At 47.3% G+C, this 20140-nt stretch overlaps 1 protein-coding gene across 1 annotated transcript in view; it reads left to right on the top strand.

Moving 5' to 3' along the window:
• Nucleotides 1-14771, top strand: part of samd13 (sterile alpha motif domain containing 13) — a 71888-nt gene extending 57117 nt beyond the window's left edge. Inside the window, exons 7-8 of the mRNA XM_072273290.1 lie at nucleotides 4152-4260; nucleotides 9301-14771. Of these exons, the coding sequence (XP_072129391.1) occupies nucleotides 4152-4260; nucleotides 9301-9450 (259 nt within the window). The 3' untranslated portion in view covers nucleotides 9451-14771. The remainder of the gene's footprint in view (nucleotides 1-4151; nucleotides 4261-9300) is intronic.
• Nucleotides 14772-20140: the final 5369 nt, after the last annotated feature.

Raw genomic sequence — 20140 nt, 5'->3', positions numbered from 1 at the left:
TTTCCCTTCTTGCACGGGAGCTCTTGTCTAATCGTTCCTGACCTCTGCTGTCCGGTGTCCACCTAGCGCTCACTGAGGAAAATACTTTGAGGATGCGGGTGATGACGTAGAGTGGGTGGCGCAGTACCTGAGCGGTTAGCGCATCGTTTCGCAGCAGCAGTGGTCGGTGATCGGGTTCAATTCATGCCGCCGTCTGTAAGGAGTTTGTACGTTCTCCCCATGACTGTGTGGGTTTCCTCCGGGTGTTCCAGTTTCCTCCCACAGTCCAAAGACGGAGGGCTAGTGTGTTGTGGGCGTGCTATTTTGATGCCAGAAGCATAGTGACGCTTGTGTGCTGCCCCCCAGCTCATCCTTGGGCCGTGTTGGTTGTTGACAAAAGCAACTCATTTCTCTGTGTTTTGGTGTACACGTGACAAATAAAGCTCTACTGTATCTAAGAGTCTCAAATACGGAAGTGTCAGTCTTCACAGTGGAGGACATGTCTAACATGCCAAAGAGAGATGTTATAGATGCAATAGGAAGTAAGGACCTCAATACAATAGCTATTACTGAAGAGGTAGTGCTGAGCAAACTTGTGGGCCTGAAGATAGATAGTCCCCTAGTCCTGATGGAATGCATCCCAGGGTACTCAAAGAAATGGCAGAAGTTATGTATAGGCTTTGGTGATAATTTACCAAAATTCTCCGGACTCTGGGCAGGTCCCAGTGGATTGGAAGACGATGAATGTCACACCACTGTTTAAAACAGTTTGTAGGCAAAAGGCAGGTAACTATAGGCCAGTTAGTTTAACATCTGTAGCTGGGAAAATGCTTGAAGCTATCATTAAAGAAGAAATAGTGAAGCATCTGGAAAGAAATGGATCCATCAGGCAGACGCAGCATGGATTCAGCAAAGGCAGATCCTATTTGACAGACTTACTGGAGTTCTTTGAGGATATAATGAGCACAGTGGATAGAGGGGAACAGATGGACATTATTTACTTGGCTTTCCAGAAGGCGTTCATAAAAGACTTATCCACAAGAAAAGTATAAAGGTAAGGGATAATGTATTAGCATGACTAGAGGATTGGTTAACCAATAGAAAGCAGGGAGTTGGGATACATGGATATTACCCTGGTTGACGATCAGTGGTGAGCGGTGTGCCGCAGGGGTCAGTGCTGGGCTTGCAACTGTTCACGATATACATTAATGATCTGGAAGAGGGGGCTGAATGTAGTGTATCTAAGTTTGCTGATGATACTAAATTGAGTGGAAAAGCAAATTGTGCAGAAGATGCAGAGAGATATAGGTAGGTTAAGTGAGTTGGCAGGGGTCTTGCAGATGGAGTACAATGTTAGTAAATGCAAGGTCATCCACTTTGGAAAGAAAAATGAAAGAGCAAGTTATTATTTAAAGATAAAGGCATCTGTTAGTCTTGCAAGACCATGGATCTGCACCTGGAAAGTCTTCACTCTCCAGGGCACAGGCCTGGGCAAGGTTGTATGGAAGACCAGCATTTGCCCATGCTGCAAGTCTCCTCTCTCCACGACACTGATGTTGTCCAAGGGCAGGGCATTAGGACCCATACAGCTTGGCACCGGTGTCATCACAGAGCAATATATGATTAAGTGCCTTGCTCAAGGACACAACACGCTGCCTCGGCTGGGGCTTGAACTCACGACCTTCAGGTCGCTAGTCGAGTGCTTTAACCACTTGGCCATGTTTGTTTACTATTATTTAAATAGTAAAAAATTGCAGCATGCTGCTGTGCAGAGGGATTTGGGAGTTCATGTGCACGAATCACAAAATGTTGGTTTGCAGGTGCAGCAGACTATCAGGAAGGCAAATGAAATGTTGGCCTTCGTTGCTAGAGGGATTGAATTTAACAGCAGGGAGGTTATGCTGCAACTGTACAGGGTACTGGTGAGGCCGCACATGGAGTACTGCATACAGTCCTGGTCTCCTTACTTGAAAAAGGATATACTGGCTTTGGAGGCAGTGCAGAGGAGGTTCACCAGGTTGATTCCAGAGATGATGGGGTTAGACTATGAGGAGATATTGAGTCGCCTGGGACAGTACTCACTGGAATTCAGAAGAATGAGAGGAGATCTTATAGAAACAAATACAATTACGAAAGGATAGATAAGATAGAGGCAGCAAAGATGTTTCTGATGGTAGGCGAGACTGGAACTAGGGGACTTAGACTCAAGATTTAGGGGAGTAGATTTAGGATGGAAATGAGGAGGAACTGCTTTTCCCAGCCCGGTGATCTGTGGAATTCTCTGCCCAATGAAGCAGTGGAGGCTACCTCAGTAAATATATTTAAGATAAGGTTGGACAGATTTTTGCATAGTAGGGGAATTAATGGGAGAAAGCCAGTTAGGTGGAGATGAGTCCATGGTCAGATCAGCCATGGTTTTATTGAATGGCGGAGCAGGCTTGTCAAGCCAGATGGCCGACTCCTGCTCCTATTTCTTATGTTCTTTTGTAAGTGGGTGAGGAAATTCCGTAAGGCATTGAACACCATGGCCTTTCAAGGGAGGAAGGAGGTCTCCCACACCTGTGTATTGTCCAGCCCAGAGTCCCAGCCCATAACCCTGCACCACTGTTCTTCCCAAATAGAGACGCCATTTCCTTCTGAAAATAGCACTCGGATGATTGTCAAAAATCCATGCTCTCTGTTTAAGTTCAAGTTTAATGCTGTAGGCTGACACTTGACCTCTGAAGCTGAACAGGTTAGTGTCGGTAAGTTGAGGGCATGCTGTGTTGGTGCCGGAAACATGGTGACACTTGTGGGCTGCCCCCAGCACATCCCCGGGCTGTGTTGGTTGTTGACGCAAAGAATGCATTTCACTGTATGTGTGCTTCAATGTACATAAGACACAGGTACATTATTAGGCCAATCGTCCATTGAATTTGTTCTACAATCCATCATTTTTGGTCAAAGGGCTTGTCTCTGCATTCCTCTGACTGTATAACTTAGTACACCGCTATCGTCACCTTGTGCAGAAGGCATGAGAGTAGAATTGGGCCACTCGGCCCGTCGAGTCTGCTCTGCCATTCCACCATGGTCGATTTATTATCCATCTCACTCCATTCTCCTGTCTTCTCCCCATAACCTTTGATGCCCTTGCTAAACAAGAACCGATCAAACTCCACTTTAAATACGTCCAGTGACTCGGCCTCCACAGCCGCCCATGGGAGCAAATTCCACAGATTCACCACCCTCTTGCTAAAGAAATTCTTCATCTCTGATCTGAGTGAATGTCCTTCTTTTCTGAGTCTGTACCCTCTGGTCCTAGGTTCCCCTATCAGATGATGCTTCTTGTGATGTGTAGCGCAGTTTTGACTACCTGTCTGTTGCTGCGTAGTTTCCATACCTCGGTTTTATGGTCTTTGCTAATGTGTGTATACCGATGGCTGAAAGATTGTCCCAGTGTCACTTTCCTTCAGCCGGTATGTCCTTTTTCTTTATGTATCAAAACTATAAAAGTTTATTTACAACACATAGACACAAGATAATCAATGTTTACAAGACGGTAGTTACAATACGTTTACTACCATCTATAAAACAGTCTATACCGCGGTGGGACCTCCGCTCACCTTCCGCCGCCTAGACCCATGGACGGCCATCTTGGCCAGGCCCAGGACCAAGCCCACCAGGAGATCCTTCTCATGCCCCACCCCCTTCCGAACTGGGTGCCCGTAGATGAGGAGCGCGGGACTAAAGTGCAGCCAGAACCCCAGCAGCAGCCTCTGAGAAACTGAAAGGCCCTCGCATTCCGTGTACGCGTGGCAGACCGACTCTTCCCGCCCGCAGAATGGACAGCTGGATGCGGAGTCAGTGAACCTGCTCAGCTATCTGTTATATGGGACTGTCCAATGCAACACCTTCCACCCCAGGTCCTCAGTGTACAGGGGAAGCTCCCCTGCATAAAGAGACTTCCACTGGGGAGGGGGACACACCTAACTGAAGCTCTTGAGCAAAAGGCTGATCTTTCTTTGTTACCTTCCTGTAAATCACCTTTTGAAAACGTCCATGATGGTAGTTAGAGGCCTCGCCTTGGAGTTCACCTCTCTCTCATTCATCGTCATGTTCCGATTCACTTTTTACGGGTGGTTTAACAGTTGAGAGATCCACGCTGATTGTTTGAATTGTGTCTGTCTCCCTAGTCCAACGGAAAACACTCGGCTAGATCCGGTGGAGTGGACAATCCTAGACGTTTTCAACTACTTCAAGAAAGCTGGCTTCGAGGACCAGGCTGGAGCATTTCAGGAACAGGTGGGTCCGTGGAGGTGGTTGGTGCCTTCAGAACCTCAGCTGCTCTTCCTCCTACTGTAGAGTGAAGTGTCCTCTCTTCTTTCCACAAGATGGCCCCTCCGCATCATTTTAGTTTTCGGCAAACCCCATCTCCATCTGCTAATCCCATTATTCCAGTTCCGAAGTGGTTTGGAATTCGACAGGAAGCTGGTTCCTGTGCTTCCTTTATATTCACCAGGACACAATTTCCCGCTCCCTTTAAACCCACTGGGACCCCATTCCCTGCTCCCTTTAAACCCACTGGGACCCCATTCCCTGCTCCCTTTAAACCATGGGGATCCAATTTCCAAAATCCGTTTAAAACCCACCAGGACCCTGTCTCCTGCTCCCTTTAAACCCTCCGGGACCCCGTCTCCCGCTCCCTTTAAACCCTCCGGGACCCTGTCTCCCGCTCCCTTTAAACCCTCCGGGACCCCGTCTCCCGCTCCCTTTAAACCCTCCGGGACCCCGTCTCCCGCTCCCTTTAAACCCTCCGGGACCCCGTCTCCCGCTCCCTTTAAACCCTCCGGGACCCCGTCTCCCGCTCCCCTTAAACCCTCCGGGACCCCGTCTCCCGCTCCCTTTAAACCCTCCGGGACCCCGTCTCCTGCTCCCTTTAAACCCTCCGGGACCCCGTCTCCCGCTCCCTCTAAACCTCCGGGACCCTGTCTCCCGCTCCCTTTAAATCCTCCGGGACCCTGTCTCCCGCTCCCTGTAAACCCTCCGGGACCCTGTCTCCCGCTCCCTTTAAACCTAGCAGGAGCTTGATTCCTGTAAACCTGATAAACTCACCATATTCTCTGGAAAGGTTATTCCACCCCTACGTAACAGCTTTGCAAAAGAAATGAACTGAATTTCAGATGGGAAGAACATCCAGGATTCTGGGAAATCTAGAGCAACACATACAAGAAGAAAGACGGAAGAAGGGATGTTGGGCCAGTTAGCCTGACTTCAGTGGTTGGGAAGATGTTGGGAGTCTACTGTTGAGGATGAGTTTTTGGGGTACTTGGGGACACAAGGTAAAATCGGCAATAGCGTGGGTTCCTCAAGTGGAAGTGGCAGATGGAATACAGTATGGGGAGATGTATGTTCATGAACTTTGGAAGAAGGAATAAAAGCATAGGCTATTTTCTAATACGGGAGAAAACTGAAAACCCAGAAGTGCAAAGGGTCTTGGGATTCCTCGTGTAGGATTCCCTAAAGGTTAACTTCCAGGTTTAGTTGGTGGTAAGGAATGCAAATACAATGTTAGCTTTCATTTCAAGAGGACTAAAATATAAAAGTAAGATTATAATGTTGAGGCTTTATGAGGCATTGGTGAGATTGCAGTCGGAATATTGTGAGCAGTTTTGGGTTCCTTATCTAAGAAAGGATGTGCTCACGTCGGAGAGAGTCCAGGGGAAGTTCACGAGAATGATCCCGGGAATGGAAGGGTTAACATATGAGCATTTGATGGCTCTGGGCCTTACTTACTGGAGTTCAGAAGAATGAGGGGCATCTCATTGAAACCTATTGAATGGTGAAAGGCCTTGATAATGGATGTGGAAAGGATGTTTCCTATGATGGGAGAGTCTAGGACCAGAGGGCACAGCCTCAGACTAGAGGGACATCCATTTAGAACAGAGATGAGAAACAATTTCTTTAACCAGAGGATGGTGAATCTGTGGAATTCATTGGCATAGACGGCTTTGCAGGCCAAATGATTGGAAATATTTTAAGTGGAGGTTGATAAGTTCTTGATTAGTCAGGGTGTCACAGGTTACAAGGACAAGGCAGGAGAATGGGGTTGAAAGGGATAATAAATCAGCCATAATGGAACGGTGGAGAGGACTTGATTGACCAAATGGGCTAATTCTGCTCCTGTGTGTTATTGTCTAAAGCACACTGGAGGAGCTCAGCGTGTCAGGCAGCAGACCAGCGTCAGAGGGCAGGTCTGAGTTTTATCCGAACTTCACTGTAGATCAGGGCCGCGTGGGTGACTTTCCGTTAAAGCTGGTCAGTTGTTAAGGCTTCCACAGGTCACGTACCCAGTCTCACCGTGTGCCAGTGGCACTGGTTCTCTATTCACTCAAAGATGTGCAGATATGTCTAACAACGCCAGCTTTTATTACACATCCGTAATTACTCCGGAGCTGAGCAGATTGGGAGGAATGAGCCACATTGGGGGCGTAGTGGACAGCAATGAGAAGTATCAGAGCTTGCAGCAGGATCTGGAGCTGCTGGAAAAACAGGCCAAAAAATGGCAAATGGAATTTAATGCAGACTAGTGCAAGGTATTGCAATTGCACTTCAGTAGGACCATCTAGGGTAGATCCTACATGGTGAACGGTAGGGCACTGAGGAGTGTCGTAGAACAGGGGGATCTGGCATTACAAGTCCATAATTCATTGAAGGTGGCGTCAGAGGTAGATATGGCCATTCTGCCACTTTGGCTTTCATTAATCAGTGTATTGAGTGTAGGAGTTGGGATGTTATGAAATTGAAACACAAGACGGTGAGGTCTGTTGTGTGCAGTTTTGTCACCTGCCTACAGGAACGATGCAGAGAAAATTTACAAGGATGTTACCAGGACTTGAGGACCTGAGTTATAGGGAAAGGTTCAAAGGTTCATTTGTTATCAAAGTATACAACTTGAAATTCTTCAATTCTCTGCCGTGAGACCAAGAAAGAAAAGAAAGGCAGCACAATCATCAACCCCCAAATCCCACCTCCCCGCAAAAAAAAATGAACAAAAACGGAACAGACATATCAACCTCCAGATCCCTCCTCCCTCACAAAAAAAAACAATGAAACAGATCAGACACATCGAACCCAAAGTCCGTCCCCCCGCCCACATAAAAAAAATGAAACAGGTACATGAACCCCTCCCCCCCCCCAATCCTCCTTCCTGCACAAAATAAATGAGAAGATTGGGTGAAAAACACAATATAAAAACTGTAAGACTGAAAAATAGAGTCTATAGTCCAAGTCCACATCCAAAACACTGAAAAAACCTGGGTAACACTCTCCGGGTTCAGCGGCAGGCTCTCCCCTCTCTGGTGTAGAGCAACTTCCCAAGACTTAACCAGCCAGCTCTCGCCCTCCGCACTCACTTCGATGCTTCAATCTCATCGCTCGGCAATCAATGGAAAGTATAATCAGTGAACTGGAGCCAAGCATCGGCTCGCTGCCTTCTCGCCACGACGTTCGCACACACTGCCTCTCCCTCCCGGGATCTTCGGTGAGACTGCAGTGCACTTGAACACCCAAAAGATCTCCAAGCTTCTACAATTGGCTTGAGGTTTCAATCTCCCTTGTAACTTTACTCTGTGAAATGGGGGTCAAACATCAGTTCGTGCGTCGTCCTGAAACCACCTCGCCACGAAGTTTACTCATGCTGCCTCTGCCACCCAGAACCGTCTGGGAGACTGCAGATTGCTAAAGCACCCAAGCGATCTCCAAATTGCAAAACGCAGGCTCCAACAGTTCCGGATCGTGTTCAAGATGAGAAACAGACGTAAAGGAGGTAAAAGAAGTGGAAAAGATGGTTTCATGACCCAGCCAGAAAAAGTTACCCAGAGGAATGTTGTACACAAGCGCCATCTTGACCGGAAGCCATGCTCTTTTCTCAAAGGTTGGTTGGAACTTTATTCCCTGGAGCGTGGGAGAACGAGAGGAGATTCGATTGGGATAGACACGGTCAATGCAAGTAGGTTTTTCCTGTTGAGGATGGGTGAGACTAGAACGAGAGGTCATGGGTTAAGGGTGAAAAGTGAGATGTTTAAGGGGAACATGAGTGGGAACTGCATTCAGGGTGGTGAGAGTGTGGAATGAGCTGCCAGTGGAAGTGGTGGGTACGGCTTCGAATTCAACATCTAACAGAAGTTTTGATAGTTACATGGAGTTTAGGGGCTGCAGCCGGTGTGCGAGTATATGGGTCTAGACAGAATAATAGTTCAGCATGGACTAAATGGGCTGAAGGGCCTGTTTCTGTGCAGTAGTGCTCTGTGACTCTGATATAAAACTTAGAACACAGAATGTAGAACATTACAGCAACTTTTTCACTCAGAAGGTGAATCCATATCAAATGAGCTGCCAGAGGAAGTGGTTGAGGCAGGTACATTAGCGACATTTAAAAGGTATTTGGACAGGTACGTGGATAGGAAAGGTTTAAGCAGCAGGGGATCCCAACCTTTTTTTAATACCATTAAACAAGGGGTCCTTGGAACCCAGAGTAGGAACCCCTGGTGTCAAGGGATGTGGGTGAAACTAGCTTAGATGGGAATGTTGGAAAAGTTGAGTCGAAGGGCCTGTCGCTTTGAAAGGTTTGTGGATTGGCTCGGTATGGCAGAAAGTCACGGGTTCCAGTTTTGCGCTGACAGTAACAATACTTCGTTTATTTGGACAGAATAGGAAGCGTAAAAATACTTACCTAGGTATGCACGAGCCCTCTCACCACGGCGTACTTCCAACTCGAACCACAGCAGTGTTCACAAACCGGTCCGCCAGTGCACCCCCAGACCGCTCATATCTTTGTACCCTCTCCACTGATGTAAAATACTGCAGAAACTGGACCAATCCATTAACACAAGCTCGGGTGCCACGTTACGGTAGTAGTTAGCGAGACACTGTTAACTGGGTGCTCTGGAATCCAGGGTTAAGTTCCAGTGCTGTTCTATGCCCTCTTCGTGGAATATGTGGGTTTCCCCTCTCGGTCCAAAGCCTCACTGGGTAGGTTAATTAGTTACTGTCAAGTCAGATTTGTCAGGGGTAGCTTGAAGGGCCTATTAGCTCTATCGCTAAATAAATAATCCACCCAACCAGAACCAATCACCACTCGTCATGCATCCCTCTGTCTGTTCACCTGAGTTTCATGTTCTGATGGTTGTAGTGCACTCTCACGGTCCCAGTCTCACACGCTCAAGGCCACAGTGGTGAAGACATTGAAGCACAACAATTCCCCCTTCACAATACAATCACTCAGCATTCCTGTTACGGCTAGCACTGATTTGTACGCGATCTCTTCTTCCCACAAACCTGCAGGAAATCGACGGCAAGTCCCTGCTCCTCATGAAGCGGAGCGACGTTCTAACAGGACTGTCGATCAAGCTGGGCCCCGCCCTGAAGATCTACGAGTTCCACGTGAAGGCCTTGCAAATGAGTCACTTGAAGGGCAGTTCCTCGGAGTGTTAGAGGAGGCCGGTGGCTTCTGTGCTGGAGATGGTGCGTTGGGGTCAATACCTCCTTTCTTCCTGTTTGCATGTAGGATATTGGATGTTCAGTAGTGTGGATTGTGTGTTTGTAGAAACTTGTCAGTCTCCTCTTTTAAGTTCGAGGCGTTGTCGAAGCCCCTTGAGATGTCAGCCTGGACCCTTGCCTCGGATTTTGTGAGCAGTTGTGTTTTGCGCCTCCCCCCGCTAAGTAAGCATATTTACTTTGTGTACATAACTCCTGTCTGAGGTGTTGCATCGTGGGAAGCTGTAACCATGGGAACACACGTACAGCAGTAACGTGTTACATAACTGTGGATGTCTTCGGAAAGACGTGACTGTATTTGTAACAGAAATATATATTCTATTGATTTGATGGAAGTGGATGGTTGCGGGGTTTCTCAGCGTCCCGTTTAGCTGTCAGTGTCGCAGTTGGGAGGTCTTCAGCCTGACAGTGCCCATCCGAAAGGAATCTGGTTGGGTGACGAGGGGAACCACATGAATTTTGGAATGAGGTGGGGGCACCATGGTAGTTTAGCAGTTAGCGCGATGCTATTGCAGCTCTGGGCTTATGATTTCAATTCCCGTGCCGTCCGTAAGGAGTTTGTACATCCTCCCTGTGAACCATGTGTATTTCCTCCGGGTGCTCTGGTTTCCTCCCACACTCCAAAGACATACCGGTTAGTAGGTTAATTGGTTGCTGTAAATTGTCCTGTGCTTAGGTTAGGGTTGAACAGGTGGGTTGCTGGGCGACGCGACACGTTGGGATGGAACTATTGTTCTGTGCTGTCTCTCTAAATTAAATAATATCCTGGGGCTCCTGACACCGCGTCCCTCACGGAGAGCCCCAGGGAGGGAGTGTGCAGACTTGCCAGATATTCCTGATGTGTCCCCCCGCCCTGATCTGATCAGCTGGAAGGTGATCACACACAGATGCAGGAAGCCTTGCTGTGGTGTGGTTGCCGGGAACGCCTCAGCAAATTGCTTTGAGGTTTGTGAAAAGTTGTGAGGTATTAAGGCCCAGCATCAGTTTTAATATCACTGGCATATGTGGTGAAATTTGTTTTGCGGCAGCAGTGCATAATAAAACTGTGGATTATAGTAAGAAGTGTATATATATGAAAATTAAGTTAAATGAGTAGCACAGAAAGAGAGGAAAAGAGATAGTGAAGTGTACGGTGGGGTCCTTGTCCAGTCAGAAATCTGATGGTGGAGGGGAGGAAGCTGTTCCTGAAATGTTGAGTGTGTTCAGGCTCCTGTACTCCTCCTCGATGCAGATCGGCACGTGAGTAGGGTGTTAACGCAAAAGGCATAATGCTAATAGTATCTGTCTTGTCAGCCAGTGAGATGGGCTTGAGCTGAGGCCTATGGTCAATTTACAAAGATTCAAGTTTGTTTATTGCGTGTGCATTGAAACATACGGTGAAATGTGTCTCTTTACGTTAACATCCCACACCCAACAATGTGCTGGGGACAAGCCCGCAAGAATCACCACACAATCCGGCACCAACGTAGCCCTCAATGAACGCAGACAACAACAGAGGCGGCACGGCAGCATAATGGTTAGCACAACAGTTTCCAGTGTTCAATTCCTGCCACTGCCTGTAAGAAATCTGTACCTTCTCCCCATGACCGGTTGGGTTTCCTCCCAGTGCTCTGGTTTCCTCCTTGGTCACTGTAAATGATCCTGTTACTAGGCTAGGATTTAATCGGGGGGTGCTGGGTTCATAGACTTGACTCCGTTCAGTGGGCCTTGGCTTCCAGACTTCCGACTCAACCCTTGGGCCTCGATCCCAGGACAGAAACTGGCAATGCCCATGCCGTGCTGGAGTAACTGGCAATGCCCATGCCGTGCTGGAGTAACTGGGCACATCAGGCAGCATCTGTGGAGAGTAATAAACAGTCAACGTTTCGGGCCAAGAGCTTTTGTCAAGCCGGAATAAAGATGGGGGAAGGGAAGGAGAACTACCTAGAAGATGATAGGTGAAGCCAGGTGGGTGGGGGAGGACAAAGTAAGAAGCTGGGAGGTGGTAGGTGGAAAGGGTAATGGGCTGAAGAAGGAGGAGTTTGATAGGACAGGAGAGTAGACACTGGGAGAGCGGGAGAAAGGGAAGAAGGAGGGTCCGTGATAGATTGCTGAGGAGAAGAGGTGAGAGGCCAGAGTGGGGAATTGAAGAGGAGGGAGAAATTAATTATTAGGAGAAATCAATTTCCAGTCCTAATGATGGGTCTTGACCTGAAATGTTGACTGTTTATTCATTTCCATAGATGGTGCCAGGCATGCTGAGTTCCTCCAGCATATTGTGTGTGTTGCTCTCGATCTTTAGCATCTGCAGAGTCTCAAACAAGAGATGGATAGAGCTCTTAAAGACAGCAGAATCAAAGGTTATGGGGATAAGGCAGGAACTGGATACTGATTGTGGATGAGCAGTCATGATCGAAGTGAATGGCGGTGCTGGCTCGATGGGCCGAATGGCCTGTTCCTGCACCTATTATTTATTGTCTGAAATCTGGAGATGCTGGAAACCCAGAGGAACGCAACAAAATGCTGGAGGAACTCAGCAGGCCAGGCAGCGTCAATGGAAAAAAGTACAGTCGATGTTTTGGGCTGAGACCCTTCTGCAGAATTTCTTGTGTTTAACAGAAACTGCAGCAACCCCTCTCAGTAAAAGCAGGATAATCCCAGCAGGAAGGCTGGTGTTGTTTTCAGATAATGTGAAGCTGTTGCACTTCCATCAGTATTGTAGGGATTGACTAGCAGGGGAAATTATCCAATCATCCGTCCGTTCCACATACAACTTTACAACCAGATGTGGCTGGAATTTAAACAGTTCTTGTGTCTGGATACATGAAAGGTGTCTTGACTTGACAGAGGTCAATGTAACGCTGTTACAGCAACTTTTGATCCCGCCGCTCTCTGCAAGAAGGTTGTACGTTCTCTCCGTGAGCGCGTGGGTTTCCTCCGCGTGCTCTGCTTTCCTCCCACGGTCCACACACAGGCTTACAGGTTAGTAGGTAATCGGGAACATGGGTGTAATTGACAGTGTGGGCTCATTGGACCAGAAGGGTCTGTTACTGTAATGTATCTCTGAATAATTAAAAAATAGAGTGAGTCGACAGCCAGCACCTTCTCCCGTGGCAGAAATGGCTAATATGGGGGGCATAATTTTAAGATGATTGGAGGGATATCAGAGGCAGGTTTTTTTACACAGAGTGGTGGGTGTGTGGAATACCCTGCCAGGCCTGGTGATGGTGGTGGAGGCAGATACATTTGGGACAATTAAGAGACTCTTGGATTGGCACGTGGATGATAGGAAAAGAAAGGTTAGGATGATTTTAGAGTAGGTTTAAAAGGTCAGCATAACATTGTGGGCCGAAGGGCCTGTACTGTGCTGTATGTTCTGTGTTCTATGATACATAGGTTCTGTAGATGTTCTGCCACTTTAATTGTCCGCTGTAAATTGCCTCTAGTGTGGGTGAGGAGTGGAATCTGGGGCGGGAGGAGTTGATGGAAATGAGGGGGCACGAATAAAATGGGACAGGGGTAGGATTGGTGTTGATGATCGGCACAAACTCGATGGGCTGAAGGGCTTGTTTCAGTCCGAATATTGTGCTGGGGGCAGCTCGCAAGTGTCACCGTGCTAGCCAAGAGGAACAACCATTGGATCAGCTCCCAGCTCAGAAAGAAGGCAGTCACACAGCTTTGGGCTGTGCCTTCCTGCTCCACAGTCAGCTGTAGTTCCTCCCCTGCTGTTTGCCTGTCTTCTGCCCTCCAGCTTCCGTCGTGTCCGAGTTAGTACCGGATGCAGCGGAGGGCAGCGTACAGGTGGTATCGTACCAGACCCCACAGTGCAGTGTGCCAACTACAGTTAGTGCACAGCCAGCAAGTGAGTGTTCTCCCCACTGCCGACAGTCTGCTCTTACACAGAGACCTGTCTGATCAAATTAATTGGGGGAGATCTGTAGCCAGCCCTGAACCCATGCTAGACCAGTTCAAAGTTGAAAGTGAATTTATTACCAAAGTATACGAGGGGTGATTGATAAGTTTGTGGCCTAAGGTAGAAGGAGTCAATTTTAGAAAACCTTGCACATTTACTTTTCAACATAGTGCCCTCTTAACATGTACACACTTAGTCCAGAGGTCGTGGAGCATACAGATCCCTTCTTTGTAGAAGTTGGCGTCTTGGACCTCCAGAAAGTGGTCCACAGCAGGGGTCATGGATAAGTTCGTGGCCTAAGGTAGAAGGAGGTGAGTTATACAGCTCTTGTTACATGCACGTGCAGTTCAACTCTTTGAGTGATCATGCAGAAAGTTTGAAGTTAATAACTCATCTCCTTCTACCTTAGGCCATGAAGTTATCAATCACCCCTCGTATATATGTCTCTATATACAACCCGGAGATTCTGTTGCTTGCAAGCTTTCACAGCGAATACAAAGAAACAAAGTAAAATAGTAATATACTAAGATGACAAAGAAGAAAATAAGCAGTAAACATCAAGGACATGAGATGAAGAGTCTTTGAAAGGGAATCCATAGATTGTGGGAAAATGTCACTGCTGGGGCAAGTGAAGTTATCCCCTCTGATTGAGGAGCCTGATGGTTGAGGGGTAATAACTGTTTCTGAACCTGGTGGTGTGGGTCCTGAGGCTCCTGTACCTCCTTCCTGATGGCAGCAGTGAGAAGAGAGCATGGCCTGGGTGGTGGGGGTCCCTGATGATGGATGCTGCTTTCCTGTGACAGTGCTCCCTGTAGACATGCTCAGTGGCATGGGAGGGCTTTACACGTGATTATCGAGGAATCTGAAGTTGCAGACCAACTCACGGTGACACTGACACCATTTGCAATTTGCAAAAGGGGGAAAAGATCGAATGTTTAAAATCTGTATTGATAGCTGAAGAAATACTGTACTGAAGTCCCTCTGTACAACCCAAGCCTTCCTGTCTTGCTTGTACTTTGTAGCTCATAACTTGCACAGTGTCTATAAGTGTTTTTTTTGGACTAGTACACCTTTTATTTCAGTTGGAACAAATGATCCTCTGTCTCCCCTCATGGGCTCTTTCTGTGCTCTTTGGAAGAGTTGACTACAACTCCTATGAGAGAGACCTTGCAGTAAAGAGCTGATGACCTCTGCCCTCGTGCTTTGTACGTGTGAGGAATGTTAAGTTATGATTTTTTGTGTGTATATTGCAGACTTTATCGACATATTGTAACCAGTCATCTCAAAATACAGATGTACATTCAAAGTATTTATACTTCTTGCTTAAGAGAGAAAATGTTATATTGATTTTTTTTTAATAATAAGTGCTGGTGAAATATGTGTCCTGCCTGGTCTTTTGAGAACTGCAAGTGTACACCATGGAGGGTGGTCATGCATTCGTTCTACCTCCTGGTTTCAGGCAGATGGGGGTTGTCAGCCATGGAGACAGCAAATTCTGATCGCAAACCTCCGCTGCCTTGTGTCTATACCTGCACTTGAGGAAGGCTTCGGGAGTAAACCCCGAGGAAGAATCTGGAGCTAAGGCAGTCCAACGTTGACCTCAAGGGTGACTGGCAGCTCCTGCGATGCTGCTGGTGCCAAACTGTATCAGGCTCTGCGGTTCCTTTGGGTTCATCAGCTGTGTGGAGAGCGGGAGCCCGCTGCACGGGCAACAGCTTGCTCTGCATATCATATTGCCCTGGCTTGCATATTATGTAGACAGCTGGGACCGAGCAACGATGGTCGATGTGGACCAACAGAGGCCTCAAGTTCCCTCCTGGTCGACTTGGCCCATATTCCCTTCGTGTGATTCCGATTTATCACCTGTACATCGAAACATACAGTGACCAACCAACACAACCCAAGGATGACCCCGGGACAGTGTGCAAGTGTACAGTACAGCACAGTAAAGGTCCTTCAGCCCACACTGTCGTCCTGACCCATTCACCTACTCTAAGGTCAATCTAACCCTTCCCTCCCGCAGAGCTCTCCATTTTTCTATCATCCATGTGCTTATCTAGGAGTCACATAATTGTCTCCAGTGTATCTGCTCTACCACTACCCTGGGCAGTGCGTTCCATGCACCCACTGGTGTTTGTGTTTTTTAAAAAAAAGACCTATCTCTGACCCCTTCCCCCGCCCCCCCATACTTCCCTCTAATCACCTTAAATGATGCCCCGGTTAAAGCCATTTTGTTCTGGGAAAAGTCTCTGGCTGTCCACCCAATCAATGCCTCTTATCCTTGTGTACACCTCTATCAAGTCACCTCTCATCCTCCTCCGTTTCAAAGAGAAAAGCCCTAATTGACTCAACCCCTCTACATAAGACATGCTCCATAATCCAAGCAGCATTCTGGTAAATCTCTGCACCCTCTCGAAAGCTTCCACAACCCTCCTATAATGAGGCGAACAGAATGTGAAAAATTCCCAACAAGAACGTACCACGAGACTCAAGACGGCTTTTATCCCACTGTGACATGACTGTTTAACGATCTCTTCACACAATAAAGATGACTTCTTCATCTCTCAATCTCCCTTGTGACCCTTGTTTCTTATTGTCTACCTGCACTGCACTTTCTCTGAAACTCTTAACACCGTTCTGCATCCTGATTTTTGTTTTGACTGCTTCGATGTATATGCAATGATCTGTCTGGATTGCATGCAAACAAAAGCTTTTCATTGTATCTGGATGTATGGTGGCCATTTCGGTATTGCAAATATCTAATGTGGCAGCAACTCGATGCATAAAAGCATGCGAACATGGTCAAGAGGGTCAGTTATTGTTCAGACCAAACATCAGAATGGGGGAAGAAATATGATCTAAGTGACCTTTGACCGTGGAATGATTGTTGGTGTCAGACGGGGTAGTTTGAGTATCTCAGAAACTGCTGATCTCCTGGGATTTTCACGCAGGACAGTGGCTAGAGCCCACAGAGAATGGTGCAGAAAAAAAATCCACTGAGTGACAAAAATCTGTGGGTGAAAATGTCTTGTTAATACTCAGAGGAGAATGGCAAGACTGGTTCAAGGTGACAGTAATTCAAATATCCACATGTTACAGCACTGGTGTGCAGAAGAGCATCATACGTTGAAGACACATCAACAGAAGACCGCAAATGTGTGCTCAGCGGCAACTTTATTTGGTACAGGAGACAAGTTTTAGAGTAATTTCTCAGTCTTACAGATCTATTCCTGGGGGAGGGGGGTTGTTGTATAGAGAGGGATTAATCTTGCTCCATAATTCATTGAAACTAATTGAAATGTACAAACTTCGAGTTCAAAATGTAATGGGACCTTGTAAACTCTTGCTATTTTTGCACATTTTATGGTCTCTTTATACATCTTGTTAGATTACTGTTGTATTCTGTTTTAATCAATTTTGTGGTGCTCTTTTGTGAATGATTCACAGACAAAATATTTTTACTGTACCTAGGTCCACATTACAATTGTAGATTCATTTCCATCTACCCCAGTTACCTGTCACGTTTTCTAAACAATAATATTCCTCTCTCAGCTCCTGTATACACTTCCTTTTAACGAGGTAAAGGAATCAGAATCAGGATTTACTCCATAAACCAGGGGTTTCCAAACTTTTTTTTTTGTGCCACGGACGCCTACCATTAACCAAAGGGTCAGTACACCTCAGGCTGGGAGCCCCTCATCGGAACATTCTGCAGGTGAGATCTGTGCAAATAGGTGATCCGCAGTTTTCAATTCTGCCACTAGAGGGAGAACCCTTCTGCGAAGACCATTCATGATCTTAGGTGTTTCAGAATCGGGTTTATTATCAGCGGCATGTGCTGTGGAATTTGTTTTGCGGCAGCAGTACATTGTAATGCATAATTTAAAAAAAAAATTACAGTTATTTTTATTTGGAAAAATCAAATAAATCGTGCAAAAAGAGGGAAGAAAAGATTGTGAGGTAGTGTCATGGGTTCATTGTCCATTCACAAATCTGATGGCGAAGGGTAAGAGGCTGTTCCTGAGTTGTTATGTGTGTGTCTTCAGGTTCCTGTACTTCCTTCATGGTAACAATAAGAGGAGTGCTTGCCCTGGGTGATGGGGCCCTTAAGGTGTCTTTTTGAGGCATAGCACATTGAAGATACCCTGGATGCTGGGGGAGTCTGCAATTTCCTGCAGCTTATCTTGATCCCGTGCAGTGTGTACACCCCCATGCCAGACGGTGATGCAGCCCGTTAGAATGCTCTGTAGAAACTTGCAAGTGTGTTTGATGGTACACCAAATCTCCTCAAAATCCTAATGAATATAGCCACTTTCGTGCTTTCTTTGTAACTGCAAAGGAACATGCTCACCCTTTCCAGTACTGACCCCCCGATGATGACTGGTCAGCCAAGCCTCCTCCCTCTTCTAAACCACAGGCCCAGTTTGTCCATTTTTTTTCCGTGTCTTATGAAGATACATTGAACGAGCTGGGGCTTTTCTCTTTGTGGAGGAGGAGGATGAGAGGTGACTTGATAGAGGGGTACAAGACGATAAGGGGCCTAGATCGAGTGGGTAGCCAGAGCCCAGAGCCGAAGTGGCTAATATGAGAGGGCAAAACTTGAAGGTGATGGGAGGAAAGTTTAGGGAGGATGTCAGAGGTTAGATTTTTACACAGAGAATGGCGGGTGCATAGAATGCCCTGCCAGAGGTGATAGTAGAGGCAGATACGTTAGAGAGACTCTTAGATAGGCATATGGATGATAGAAAAATAAAAGGTTATGTGGGATGGAAGGGTTAGAATGATCTTATAGTTGGTTAAAAGGTTGGTACAACATTGTGGCCAAAAGGCCTGTATTGTGCTGTGATGTCCTATGTTCCGTGATGTCTGTTTGCTTTTAACCAAAATCATTTTGTCTTTTATTTGCATGTTTGCACTTTATCCCATGTAAAGCTCTTTGAATTACATCGTCCGTGTGAAAAATGCTCTATAAATAGATTATTAGTAGTAATATTAATGCTAGTATTGATTTCTGTTGTAGATTGGGGAACACTTCATTGAGCACCTCCCTCTGCTCCATCTGCCAAAAGTGGAACGTCCTCGTGGCCAAACATTTTAATTTCTATCCCCATTCCCGTCCTGACATGTTGGTCCACAGCCTCCTCTTGTTGCACGATGAGGCCACCCTCAGGGTGGAGGAGCAGCACCTCTGGGTAGCCTCCAACCTGACGTCATGAATATTGAATTCTCTTCCCAGTAAACAAATCTTTCTCTCCCCTTTCCCTCTTCTGTTTCCCACTCTGACCTCTTACATCTTCTCACCTAAACACAAAATACTCTGCAGATGCTGTGGTCAAAGCAACACTCACAACACGCTGGAGGAACTCAGCAGGTCGGGCAGCATCCGTGGAAAAGATCGGTCGATGTTTCGGGCCAGAACCCTTCATCAGGACTGTAGAGGGAAGGGGCAGAGGCCCTATAAAGAAGGTGGGGGGAGGGTGGGAAGGAGAAGGCTGATAGGTTCCAGGTGAAAAACCAGTAAGGGGAAAGACCTCTTCTCACCTGCCTACCACCTCCCCCTGGTACCCAACCAACAGGATTCTGCAGATGCTGGAAATTCAAGCAACACACATCAAAGTTGCTGGTGAACGCAGCAGGCCAGGCAGCATCTCTAGGAAGAGGTGCAGTCGACGTTTCAGGCCGAGACCCTTCGTCAGGACTAACTGAAGGAAGAGTGAGTAAGAGGTTCCATAACTTCCGCCATTTCCAACGGGATCCCACCACTAAGCACATCTTTCCTTCCCCCGCCCCCCCTGCTTTCCGCAGGGATCGCTCCCTACGCGACTCCCTTGTCCATTCGTCCCCCCCATCCCTCCCCACTGATCTCCCTCCTGGCACTTATCCGCGTAAGCAGAACAAGTGCTACACATGCCCTTACACTTCCTCCCTTACCACCATTCAGGGCCCCAAACAGTCCTTCCAGGTGAGGCAACACTTCACCTGTGGGTCGGCTGGGGTGATATACTGTGTCCGGTGCTCCCGATGTGGCCTTTTATATATTGGCGAGACCTGACGCAGACTGGGAGACCGCTTTGCTGAACACCTACGCTCTGTCCGCCAGAGAAAGCAGGATCTCCCGGTGGCCACACATTTTAATTCCACATCCCATTCCCATTCTGACATGTCTATCCACAGCCTCCTTTACTGTAAAGATGAAGCCACACTCAGGTTGGAGGAACAACACCTTATATTCCGTCTGGGTAGCCTCCAACCTGATGGTATGAACATCGACTTCTCTAACTTCCGCTAATGCCCCACCTCCTCCTCGTATCCCATCTGTTACTTATTTTTATACACACATTCTTTCTCTCACTCTCCTTTTTCTCCCTCTGTCCCTCTGACTATATCCCTTGCCCATCCTCTGGGTCCCCCCCCCTTGTCTTTCTCCGCGGACCTCCTGTCCCATGATCCTCTCATATCCCCTTTGCCAATCACCTGTCCAGCTCTTGGCTCCATCCCTCCCCCTCCTGTCTTCTCCTATCATTTTGGATCTTCCCCTCCCCCTCCCACTTTCAAATCTCTTACTCACTCTTCCTTCAGTTAGTCCTGACGAAGGGTCTCGGCCTGAAACGTCGACTGCACCTCTTCCTAGAGATGCTGCCTGGCCTGCTGCGTTCACCAGCAACTTTGATGTGTGTCCCCTGGTACCCCTCCCTTTCTCCCATGGTCCAATCATTAATAACTTAAATTCAATAA

This window comes from Mobula birostris, chromosome 12 (assembly GCF_030028105.1).
Source record: "Mobula birostris isolate sMobBir1 chromosome 12, sMobBir1.hap1, whole genome shotgun sequence".
In the NCBI taxonomy this organism is placed as follows: Eukaryota; Metazoa; Chordata; class Chondrichthyes; order Myliobatiformes; family Myliobatidae; genus Mobula; species Mobula birostris.
The sequence above is the reverse complement of the archived record's forward strand: the minus strand, read 5'-3'. Positions and strand labels throughout refer to the sequence as shown.